Below are 12,696 nucleotides of genomic sequence, written 5' to 3' on the forward strand. Positions count from 1 at the left end.
TTCTTTCCTTCCTTCCTTCCTTCCTTCCTTCCTTCCTTCCTTCCTTCCTTCCTTCCTTCCTTCCTTCCTTCTTTTGGAGAGTCTCATATTCATATATCCTTGACAACATGCTATGTAGCTAAGAATGATCTTGAACTTCTGATCCTCCTGTCTCTACCTCCTGAATACTGGGATTACAGAGGTGTGTTGCTATACCTAGTTTATGGGATACTGAGATTCAAACCCAGGGCTTTAATGCATGTTAGGCAAGTATTCTACCAACTGAGCTGTATCCTCAGCCCCACGCCGCTATCTTCTTTACATTGCCTTAACTATTCTGGAATCGGAAGGAATAGTATTATCAACCAGTCCTTGGTCCTCACTCTGACTCTCGTACTCCTGATATTTGTATTGTTATGGAACTTAGCAAACTAAAACCTAATCACCCCATAGTCAACCAACTGAAAAATTCTCTCAAGATAATATTCCAGAGGGTCTGACTTAGTAGGTAGGATGGAGTAAAGCTTGGTCTTTGTAATTTTACCAGTTACCTTCAGTAATCTGTCCTTGCTTAGAAATCCTTGGTAAAGTCTAATTTCTTCTTCATACAAATGAGCCTACAAAGTAAGGCCCAGAGGTCCCATGGGAAGTTGGCAGAAATGAGCTCAGGTCTCCTAACTGTGATCCAATATCTTCCTGTGACAGGGCAGAATGAGCTCTCGGGTGGTGTCTCATCATGCGTGTTCTAAGTGTGAAGCTGTTTTGGAGTAACCATCTATGGATTCTGCCCTCTAGTATAGGACAGTTACCCAGGGACAATGACTTCATCTCTCCATCTTTGGTGTCTCCCGAGAGAGTTCAGTATAAGAATGGCACTAAAGGTCGTTCCCTGCGAGCTCCGTGGAGACCAATACTTGGTGGACATAGGAGGTGAGACAACAGTGGTTCTGGGACCCTGGAATCTGGACCCCTATTCCCTAAAACCTCCACGTGGGAGAAAGGCCAGGAGCCCCCCTCCCCAGGTGCCTTCGGTATTCCTAGCACCGGCAGGGAGCTGTTCTGCCAGACAGTCATCTACCCCACTCCCAATGTGTCGTTCCCTGTGAGCTCTGTGGAGACCAATACTTGGTGGACATAGGAGCACCAGCAGGGAGCTGATCTGCCAGACAGCCATCTACCTTGCCCACAATGCGTCGTTCCCTGTGGGCTCCGTGGAGACCAATTCTTGGTGGACATAAGAGACATAAGAGTTGGCTCTCTAACTAAGCCTTGGGAGCCAAGCAAGTCAGATCTGCCAGTGAACTTCCGGCCTTGAAAATTGACGAGAGTGTCTGAAAACCCCATCCAGCTCTCCGATGGCCAGTAACATAGCATAAGCCAGAAAACTGGTGGAACAGTTGAAGATGGAAGCCAACATCGACAGGATAAAGGTGTCCAAGGTGGCTGCGGACTTGATGGCCTACTGTGAGGCACATGCCAAGGAAGACCCACTGCTGACCCCAGAAAACCCCTTTCGGGAGAAGAAGTTCTTCTGCGCTATCCTTTAAGTCTCTGAGAGAGAGATGAAGACCCCCGGGGCTCCTGGGACATTGATGTGGAGTTTCTAGCAAGGTGGGTGCCTTTCTGGTCTGCAGCATTTAAAGAGAGGAAGGAGAACCATCCTGGACACTCCAGGCTGTGCATGTCTAAAGAATTTTCCCTTTGTGAGAATGGAAGCCGATTCCACATCCCAACTTTAGAGATCTGACCCTGCAGACCTGTCTGGAGGAGGGCAATGTGTAAAAAACAAAATCGGTGTCACTTCTTTTCTGCTATCCCTTTAAGATCTTACATTTCTGCTTCATATTTAAAAACAAAATAAACATTAAAGCCAGTTTCTTTTTTCTTTTTTTCTAGTTATACATTATATTATATTTTATTTTTTTTCAAATTTGTTTATTTATTTGCTTATAAAAATTTCCACTTCCTCCCCTCCTCCCCATACCCTCCCATTCCCCCCACTCCTTCTCCTCCTCCCCCCAACTCTCTCTCCTCCTCCCTTTCCAGTCCTAAGAGCAGTCAGGGTTTCCTGCCCTGTGGGAAGTTCAAGTTCCTCCCCTCTCCCTCCAGGTCTAGGAAGGTAAGCATCCAACCAGACTAGGATCCCAAAAAGCCAGTACATGCAGACTTGAGCTGAGATATGACTGACCTTCTGGGAATGAGAATTGTCTTTAAATGCCCTCTGATAAACTGTTGTCTCATGTAGCCACAGTTCTATTTAATGGCATCCATGTTTAGTCCTTCGTGCCTTGTTCTTTTCCTTCCCTTTTTCTTTCTCTACCCCTCCCTATTAGAATACTATGGAGATAAGGCTGGGTTTGTGTGTTAAACTGAACTCTAAGGATAAGTGAATAGCTGTGATGTTTAGAAAGATGTTCCCCATGGTATATCTCCACGAGAATAATAATAATAAAAGAACACGAACACACACACACACACACACACACACACACACACACACACACACACAATGCCAGCTGTCTGTGTTCTCTTACCACTGCTCCTAATATTTGTATAAAATAGTTTTGATTCTGCAGGTAAATGTAAATCATGTGTTGAGAAAAAAAAAACCACATAAGAGTTGAAGGAAGAGATGGGAAGGTGCCAATGCAAGAACTCCTCCAACACCCTAAAAAGCAACATGGTACCACCAGAACCCAGCGGACACACAACAGGAAGACTTGATCATCCTAATCCAAAAGATAAAGAAGAAAACGACTTTAAACATTACTTAATGAAAATGATGGAAACCCTTAAAGAGGGAATGAAAAACTCCCTTAAAGAAACGGAGAAGACAAACAAAAAGCTGGAAGAAATTAATAAATCCCTCAAAGAAACCCAAGAAAACGCAATCGAACAGGTGAAGGAAACAGTTCAAGATTTGAAGATTGAAATAGAGGTAATAAAGAAAACACAAACCGAGGGATGGCTGGATATGGAAAATCTGGATAAACGAACAGAACTACAGAGTCAAGTATAACCAACAGAATACAAGAGATAGAAGAAAGAATCTCAGGCACTAAAGATACTATTGAGGAAATAGACTCATTGGTCAAAGAAAACACTAAATCCAACAAATTCTTAACACAAAACATTCAGGAAATCTGGGACACCATGAAAAGACCAAACCTGAGAATAATAGGGGTAGAAGGAGAAAAATTCCAGCTCAAAGGCCCAGAAAAAATATATTTTTTTATTTATTTTTTATTTTTTTAAAATATTTATTTATTTATTTATTATGTATACAATATTCTGTCTGTGTGTATGTCTGCAGGCCAGAAGAGGGCACCAGACCCCATTACAGATGGTTGGGAGCCACCATGTGGTTGCAGGGAATTGAACTCAGGACCTTTGGAAGAGCAGGCAATGCTCTTAACCTCTGAGCCATCTCTCCAGCCCCAGAAAATATATTTAACAAAATTATAGAAGAAAACTTTCCCAACCTAAAGAAGGATATCCTTATGAAGGTACAAGAAGCTTATAGAACACCTATAATAGACTAGATCAAAAAATATCCCCTCGCCATATAATAATCAAAACACAAAACATACAGAATAAAGAAAGAATATTAAGAGCTGCAAAAGAAAAATGTCAAGTAATATATAAAGGTAAACCTATCAGAATTACACCTGACTTCTCAATGGAAATCATGAAAGTCAGAAGGCCCTGGATATATGTGCTGCAGACACTAAGAGACCATGGATGCAAGCCCAGACTACTGTACCCAGTAAAGCTTTCACTCACCATTGATGGAGAAAACAAGATATTCCATGACAAAAGCAGATTTAAACAATACGTATCCACAAACCCAGCCTTACAGAAAGTACTAGAAGGAAAGCCACAACCCAAGGAAGCTAACTACACCCACAATGACACAGGCATCTGATAACACCCCCACCAGCATAACCCAAAGAAGGGAAACACACAAACACTAATACCGAAAGTTAACCGGAGCTAACAACCACTGGTCATTAATAGTGTTTAATATATTAAGCAATTCACCTATAAAAAGACACAGGCTAAGAGAATGAATACATAAACAGGATCCAGCATTCTGCTGTTTACAAGAAACACATCTCAACCTCAAAGACAGACATTTCCTAGAGTAAAGGGTTGGGAAAAGGTTTTCCAATCAAATGGACGTAAAAAACAAGCAGGTGTGGCTATTCTAATATCTAACAAAATTGATTTCAAACTAAAATCAATCAGAAGAGATAGAGAAGGACATTTTATACTCATAACAGAAACAATTCATCAAGATGAAGTCTCAATCTTGAATATCTATGCCCCTAATTCAAGAGCACCCACATACGTAAAAGAAACATTACTGAAACTTGAATCGCACATCAAACCCCACACACTAATAGTAGGAAATTTCAACACTCCTCTCTCGACAATGGACAGGTCAACCAGACAGAAACTTAAAAGAGAAATAAGAGAACTAACAGATGTAATGAATCAAATGGACTTAACAGACATATATAGAACATTCCACCCAAACAAAAAAGAATATACCTTCTTCTCAGCACCTCATGGAACCGTCTCTAAAACTGATCACATTCTGGGTAACAAAGCAAACACCCACAGATACCAAAAAATAAATAAATAAATAAATAAAAAATTGAAGTAATCCACTGTGTCTTATCAGATCACCATGGAGTAAAGTTAGAATTCAACAACAATACTACTCCCAGAAAACCTACAAACTCATAGAAACTGAACAGTCAACTACTGAACCACTATTGGGTCAAGGAAGAAATAAAGAAAGAAATTAAAATCTTCCTTGAATTCAATGAAAATGAAGGCACAACATATCCAAACCTATGGGACACTATGAAAGCAGTGCTAAGAGCAAAGTTCATATCACTAAGTGCCCATACAAGGAAAATGGAGAAATCTCACATCAATGACCTAACAGCATGCCTGAAAGCTCTAGAAAAAAATGAAGCAACTCACTCAAAAGGACAAGAAGACAGGAAATAATCAAGTTGAGGGCTGAAATCAACAAAATAGAAACACAGAAAACAATCCAAAGAATCAATGAAACAAAGAGCTGGTTCTTTGAGAAAAATCAACAAGATTGACAAACCCTTATCCAAACTAATCAAAAGGCAGAGAGAAAACATCCAAATTAACAAAGTCAGAAATGAAAAGGGAGACATAACAACGGAGACTGAGGAAATTCAGAGAATCATTAAGTCCTACTACAAAAATCTGTATTCCACAAAACTAGAAAATGTAAAAGAAATGGACAATTTTTTAGATAGATACCACCTATCAAAAAAGAGCACGTGAACAATTTAAATAGCTGCGAGGAGACAGAAGCTGTCATCAAAAAGCCCCCAACCAAAAAAAGCCCAGGGCCGAATGGTTTTAGTGCTGAATTCTACCAGAACTTACAAGAAGAGCTAATACCTATACTCCTCAAAGTGTTCCACATGATAGAAACAGAGGGCTCACTGCCAAACTCTTTTTATGAAGCTACAGTTACCCTGATACCAAAACGGCACAAAGACTCAACCAAGAAAGAAAATTACAGACCAGTTTCACTCATGAACATGGATGCAAAAATTCTCAATAAAATTCTGGCAAACCGAATCCAAGAAACACATCAAAAAAGTCATCTATTATGATCAAGTAGGCTTCATCCCAGAGATGCAGGGCTGGTTCAACATACAAAAATCAATCAATGTAATTCATCATATAAATAAACTGAAAGGAAAAAAAAACCCATATGATCATTTCACTGGATGTAGAAAAAGCATTTGACAAAATTCAACATCCCTTCATGATAAAGGCCTTGGAGAGATTAGGAATACAAGGATCATATCTAAATATAATACAGCAATATATAGCAAGTCGACAGCTAACATCAAATTAAATGGAGAGAAACTCAAAGTGATTCCACTAAAATCAGGAACAAGACAAGGCTCTCCTCTCTCTCCATATCTCTTTAACATAGTTCTTGAAGTTTTAGCAATAGCAGTAAGACAACATAAGGAGATAAGGGAATTCAGATCGGAAAGGAAGAAGTTAAACTTTCGTTATTTGCAAATGATATGATAGTGTATATAAGTGACCCAAAAACTCTACCAGAGAACTCCTACAGCTGATAAACACCTTCAGTGATGTGGCAGGATACAAGATCAACTCAAAAAAATCAGTAGTCCTCCTATACACAAAGGATAAATAAGCTGAGAGGGATATCAGAGAAACATCACAATAGTCACAAATCACATAAAATATCTTGGGGTAACATTAACAAAGGACGTGAAAGAGCCATTTGACAAGAACTTTATGTCTTTTTTTTTTTTTTTACCCCGCCTCCCCCGAACTTTATGTCTTTTAAGAAAGAAATTGAAGATACCAGAAAATGCAAAGATCTCCCATGCTCTTGGATAGGAAGGATCAACATAGTAAAAATGTCAATCTATAGATTCAATGCAGTCCCCATCAAAATCCCAACACAATTCTTCACAGACCTTGAAAGAATGATACTCAACCTCATATGGAAAAACAAGAAACCCAGGATAGCCAAAACAATCCTGCATAATAAAGAAACTGCCGGAGGCATTACCATCCCTGACTTCAAGCTTTATTACAGAGCTAAAGTAATGAAAACAGCTTGGTATTGGCATAAAAACAGAGACTTTGACCAATGGAATCAAATTGAAGACCCGGATATTAATTCACACATTTATGAACACCTGATTTTTGACAAAGAAGCAAAAAAGATACAATGGAAAAAAGAAAGCATCTTCAACAAATGGTGCTGGCATAACTGGATGTCAACCTGTAGAAGAATGAAAATAGATCCCTATCTGTCGCCATGCACAAAACTCAAGTCCAAATGAATTAAAGACCTCAATATAAATCCGACCACACTGAACCTGACAGAATAGAAAGGGGGAAGTAACCTTCAATGCATGGGCACAGGAGACCACTTCCTAAATGTAACCCCAGTAGTACAGACAATAAGAGCATCAATAAATAAATGGGACCTCCTGAAACTGAGAAGCTTCTGTCAAGCAAAGAACACAGTCAATAAGACAAAAAGGCAGCCTACTGAATGGGAAAAAATCTTCACCAACCCAACATCAGACAAAGGATTGATCTCCAAAATATATAAAGAACTCAAGAAATTAGATATTAAAATTCTAAATAATCCAATTAAAAAGTGGTGTACTGAACTAAACAGAGAATTATCATCAGAAGAATTTCAAATGGCCAAAAGATACTTAAGGACATGTTCTTTGTCCTCAGCTATCAGGGAAATGCAGATCAAAACAACCTTGAGATACTATCTTACACCTGTCAGAATGGCTAAGATCAAAAACACCAATGATAGCCTATGCTGGAGAGGTTGTGGAGCAAGGGGGAACACTTATCCATTGCTGGTGGGAATGCAAACTTGTGCAACCACTATGGAAATCAGTGTTTTCTCAGAAAACTGGGAATCAACCTAACTCAGGATCCAGCAATTCCACTCTTGGGAATATATCCAAAAGATGCTCAATAATACTACAAGAGCATTTGTTCAACTATGTTCATAGCTGCACTATTTGTAATAGCCAGGACCTGGAAATAACCTAGATGCCCCTCAACTGAAGAATGGATAAAGTGTGGCACATATACACTTAGAGCACTACTCAGCAGTAAAAAATAACGACATCTTGAATTTTGCATGCAAATGGACGGAATTAGAAAACATCCTTCTGAGTGAGGTAACCCAGACCCAAAAAAATGAATATGGTATGTACTCACTCATAAGTGGATACTAGTCATAAACAAAGGGCAACGAGCTTATAGCTCAGGATCCTAGAGAAACTAAGTAATAAGGTGAACCCAAAGAAAAACATATATAGATCCACCTGGAAATTGGAATCAGATAAAAATTTGGGAGCGGGGGTAAGGGGTCGGGGGGGGGGAGGAGGGAGTGGAGGAGAACTTGAGGAAAAGGGATGGTTGAGATGGAGGAAGGACAGATATGAGAGCAAGGAAAGAGATATCTTGATTGAGGGAGCCCTTATGGAGTTAGCAAGAAATCTGGCTCTAGAAAAATACCCAAGAACCCACAGGGATGAACCCAGCTGAGACCCTAAGCAAAAGAGGAGAAGGTGTCTGAACTGACCTTGCCCTGTAGTCAGATTGATGATTTAAGATATGATACCTTAAATATCACCATAGATCCTTTGTCCAACAACACATGGGGAACAGAGGCAATGACCCACATCGGAGCACTGGACTGAGCTCCCAAGATCCAGTTGAAGAGTGGAAAGAGTGAGAGTATGAGCAAGGAATTCAAGACCATGAAGGGGTCATCCACTGAGACAGTTTGCTTGAACTAATGGTAGCTCACCAACTCCAACTGGACTGGGAGTGAACGAGCATGGGGACAACCAAGGCCCTCTGAAGGGGGTTGACAGCTGGGGTAGACTGAGGGGCCACTGATAGTGACACTGGGATGTGTCTCTGCTGCAGATACCGGCTTCATGGGATCCTATTCTTTTTCGATGTAAACCTTCCTCAACCTAAATGTAGTAGGGAGGGCCTTGGACTTGTGGGGTGCATGGCACTCCCTTAAGGTTGGGGGGGGAGGGTCTGTGGAGGGAGAAGGAGGAGAAGAGGGGAGGGAGTGGAAACTTGGATTTTTTTTTTAAGTAATAAAAAAAGAAGAAAAAAAAAAAGAATGGCACTAAAAAGGCAACCAGACCCATGACCAACTTACCGATTTCAGCCTGCAGCATCTCAGGGATCTTCACTCTGAGAGGCTATAAAACAAGAGTGGGGGCAGAAGTAATGAGGTTGCAAGCACCAAGCAGATGGATAGTATGCAGGTATACAGGATCTGGTAATGCTATTTTATCTCTTGTCTATACCAACCCTTTCCCTCTTTCTCATCTCTCTTCAATTTTGGACTTGAATTCCAGGCTAGGACTTTGGGAAATGGCACACAAGTTTACAAGACATGTTGATACTATATTCTGAGGGTGACCCAGTGGTTTCTTTTTACTCTGAAGCATGGAATGTAGAATGGACCACTGTCAAATTAGCTGCTGGACTCTCTTTTGCCTCTGAGTGGTTCCAAAAGAATAACCTTTGTTACTTGATGCATTGCTGTTCCTCTCCTTTGCTACCAGTGGAAACTGGGTATGTGCCACCTAGTCCTGCATGATACCCTGGCATGTGCCCTTAAATCTTTTGCCACGTGGCTGGACATTGATGTGGTTCTGTAAGTGATGGCAGAGTATCTGGCAGCTCTAACCTTCTTACTCAAGACCCACCAAAGGCAGTAAATGCAAAACACCGAGGAAAACCAAATTTCCCCAACCTTATTAGCTCCAGTAGCCAACTGTGAGAAGATAAAATCATTTTGAAATTAGTTTAGTTGATCAGATTATAAAGTCAGGATAAGGACTGTCATCTGCAAGCAGATGCTCCAGGCAGGACATCTCAGGACACTTCCCTGAGAACCCAGTTCAGATGCAGAGGCTCATTCCCCCCTCTTAGGGAATGACAGCAAGGCCTGCTGAATCTCAGAAACTTACACTTTTCTTGCCTCACTGATTCAGATCACCTGATGATCTTGCGCCTGTCTCTTCACCCAGGTAAGGAAAGGCAGACGAGATTTGGAGAGTTGTTAGAAATCTTTCTCAGCAGTTCTCAACCTTCCTAACGCGGAGACCCTTCAGTATAGTTCCTCATGCTGTGGTGACCCCCAACCATAAAATTATTTTTTGGTACTTCATAACTGTAATTTTGCTACTGTTATGAATCCTAACGTAAATATCTGTGTTTTCTGGTGGTCTTAGGTGACCCCTATGAAAGGATCATTCAACCTCTTTGGGTCAAGACCCACAGGTTGAGAACCACTGCTCTATTTCTATTGTGAAGAAAGGTAGTATATATTCTACATGTGGAACGAAAGAGACATACAGAGGAGATAATTTTTTTAAAAAATATTTATTTATTTATTTATTTATTTATTTATTTATTTATTTATTTATTATGTATACAATATTCTGTCTGTGTGTATGTCTGCAAGCCAGAAGACGGCACCAGACCTCATTACAGATGGTTGTGAGCCACCATGTGGTTGCCGGGAATTGAACTCAGGACCTTTGGAAGAGCAGGCAATGCTCTTAACCACTGAGCCATCTCTCCAGCCCCCGATAAATCTTTTAAATTAAAAAATATTTCATGTGTTTGGGTATTTTGTCTGTGTGTATGTCCATGTAACACGTGAGTGGCTAGTGTCTGTAGGGGAGTTACAGATGTTTGTGAGCTACCATGTGGGTGCTGGGAATCAAACCTGGGACCCTGGAAGAGCAACACGTGTTCTTAGCCACTGAGTCATCTCCAGCCTTAGGAAAGGTAGATCTTTCAGAGAAAGGAACAAGAGTCCAGGAATCCTAATCTCTTAGAGAGAAAAGGTCTTTTAAAAATCTATCTCTAGCTTTCTGGTGGTGATTGCAGGGTAAAAGCTCCAGTTAAGGAAAACCAACCAATCCCTGAGCACTTTGACTCTAAAACCAGAGCTAGGGACAGAAACACACCCAGGATCTGAAACCTGAGCCAGGGAAAGAAACACTTTATTCCTAAACCCAAAACCAAAGAAACACACCCTGACTCGGAAACCAGTGCCAAGGAAACACACTTAGTCTCTAGAATCAGAGTAAGTGAAAGACACATGCCCTGACCATAAAATTAGAGCCAAAGGGCCAGGACCAGTGAGAGAAACACAGTTTGGCCCTGAAATCAGAGCCATCTCTGCCCATGATCAACTAAGCTTACTAATCCCTGAGCAGAAAAATTCTCTGGGAAAATTACACCCCTAAGAAGCCTGTTCAGTTGCTGGCTGTCCTTTCCCATCCTAGCAGAGGCAGCTGCTCTCCTGGATTCCTCCTTCCCAAATAAATCTCTTTCTCAAGAGTCTTGGGTGAAGGTCTTCATTTGTCTGCACAGAACAGAAGAACCTTGCTGGGATGTCCCTTAGGGGACTGAGCAGAAGAACCTTGCAGAGACTTTCCTTTAGAAGGGCTGAGTAAAGCTCAGCACAACAGAAGAACTTTGCAGAAATGTTCACTTAGAGGGTAGAGCAGGAAAAGTAACTTTTCAGGAGGAAGAGGTTGCTATATTTCTGCAGAGGCTCCCCTTTAGCAGAGAGTAGCAGAAGAAGTCAACACCTTGGGTCACAGAAGAAGTGGATAGCTCTGCTAGGACGCTCCCTTAGGGGAACAGCAGAGCTCAGCTGGAACAGCTCTCTAGGAGAAGAGCAGGACTGATATATCCTGTGAGTAAACCGTCCCCCCTGCACCCCAGCTTCAGGGAGCCCAACTTCCAGGTAAGTCAGGACACATTTCCCTCCAAGGGCTGAGCTGTGCTACTGCAGCTCTAGCATCCAGAGCTGTCTTATTGAGGATCTAGATATAGCCTGGCTCCAATAAGCCAGGATCAGCTCCAGAGCTGTGACAACTCACTTGCTTACAGTGATGATCTCCCTATGAGAACATGCCTCTTACAAGAGGTCTCCCTCATCCCTCTCCAGAAGAGGAGAGGAGAGGAGGAAATATAAGAAAAAGCATCTGGTGTAGAGCCCTGATTTCTACTTTATGGATGTGAAATGCCCAGGATGCTATAAAATCCCCATGGTCTTTGGCTACCCCACAGTCCTGTCAGCTTACAGGAGGAAAAGCAAAGCTGACAGGAAGATGCTCCTCTCCAGGAGGAAGCAGCACTGAAAGCATCTGGTTCAAGATGAGTTAGAACTACCCCAAGAAACACATTTTTGTTAAAAACAAAAAACAACTTGTCTTTATTTGGCTTGAATATTTTGTTTGGGTTTCCTCTGCTTGTGATGCAGAGTATGGAATTGTAATCTAATTCATGACATGCTTACCGCACTTTTCTCTAGGAAAATATTCCAGATGTCTTTCCCCAAACTTCGGGAATCTTTGGGATTTGTCTGTTGATAAACTTCTGAACACAAATAAAAAAGCTAGAACAACAGAGAAACTGGGTTAGTGCAGTGGATCTTCATCAGGAGTGACTTTACCTGGAGGACAGCCTGATAATGTCTGAATTTACTAGGGAGTGGTTCTTGCTGCCATCTAGGGGTAGAGGCCAGTAAATGGCTAAATATCCCCAAATTAAGATCTCACAACAAAGAATTTTCCAGTCTAAAATGTCAACAATGATGAGGCTGAATAAAAGGCATTTCAGTTCCCTCCCCTCAAGCACATTTCACGTTGATCACTCCTCTATTCTGTCTCCTTCCACACTGGACATTCCTAGTGGTGTCTTTACTTGTTTATGTACTGTTCTTGAAGGGCTTTTACTTTGTTTCTCTTGGTGATGTGCTCCATCTTTTTCAGGAATGCTTCTGAGATATCAGCATTTGGGACTAAACAAACAGGTATTCAATGAATTCCCTTTGAGCAAATCAATGTTCATTCTGGACTCTAATTGTGGTATTTCCAGAAAGAAAAAAACAGCAACGCATTCCTTGGGCAAGACTTACTTTAAAGAACACAATACCAGCCTTCCTCTACCATCAGCCCTTGCTTCTATGCAGTAGGAGGAATGATAGGGTGTGAGGTGATGGCTCTGGGTACCATTTTGGGGCACTGTGAACTTCATCCACCTTCTCAAACGTCTCATCCCCCCCACCCCCCCAAG

At 41.3% G+C, this 12,696-nt stretch overlaps 1 protein-coding gene and 1 pseudogene across 14 annotated transcripts in view; one reads left to right on the plus strand and one right to left on the minus strand.

Moving 5' to 3' along the window:
- The window catches only part of Arhgef11 (Rho guanine nucleotide exchange factor 11), a 139,373-nt gene that overhangs the window by 28,887 nt on the left and 97,790 nt on the right, over positions 1 to 12,696 (minus strand). For all 14 annotated transcript variants that reach the window (XM_085678095.2, XM_085678087.2, XM_085678086.2 and 11 more), the window contains 2 exons: positions 11,918 to 12,016; positions 8,747 to 8,789 (listed from right to left, as the gene is read on the minus strand). In XM_085678095.2, the coding sequence (XP_085534221.1) occupies positions 8,747 to 8,789; positions 11,918 to 12,016 (142 nt within the window). The remainder of the gene's footprint in view (positions 1 to 8,746; positions 8,790 to 11,917; positions 12,017 to 12,696) is intronic.
- On the plus strand, positions 1,332 to 1,526 carry LOC125412958 (guanine nucleotide-binding protein G(I)/G(S)/G(O) subunit gamma-2 pseudogene; annotated as a pseudogene).

This window comes from Myodes glareolus, chromosome 17, assembly GCF_982192425.1.
Source record: "Myodes glareolus chromosome 17, mMyoGla1.1, whole genome shotgun sequence".
Taxonomy (NCBI): Eukaryota; Metazoa; Chordata; class Mammalia; order Rodentia; family Cricetidae; genus Myodes; species Myodes glareolus.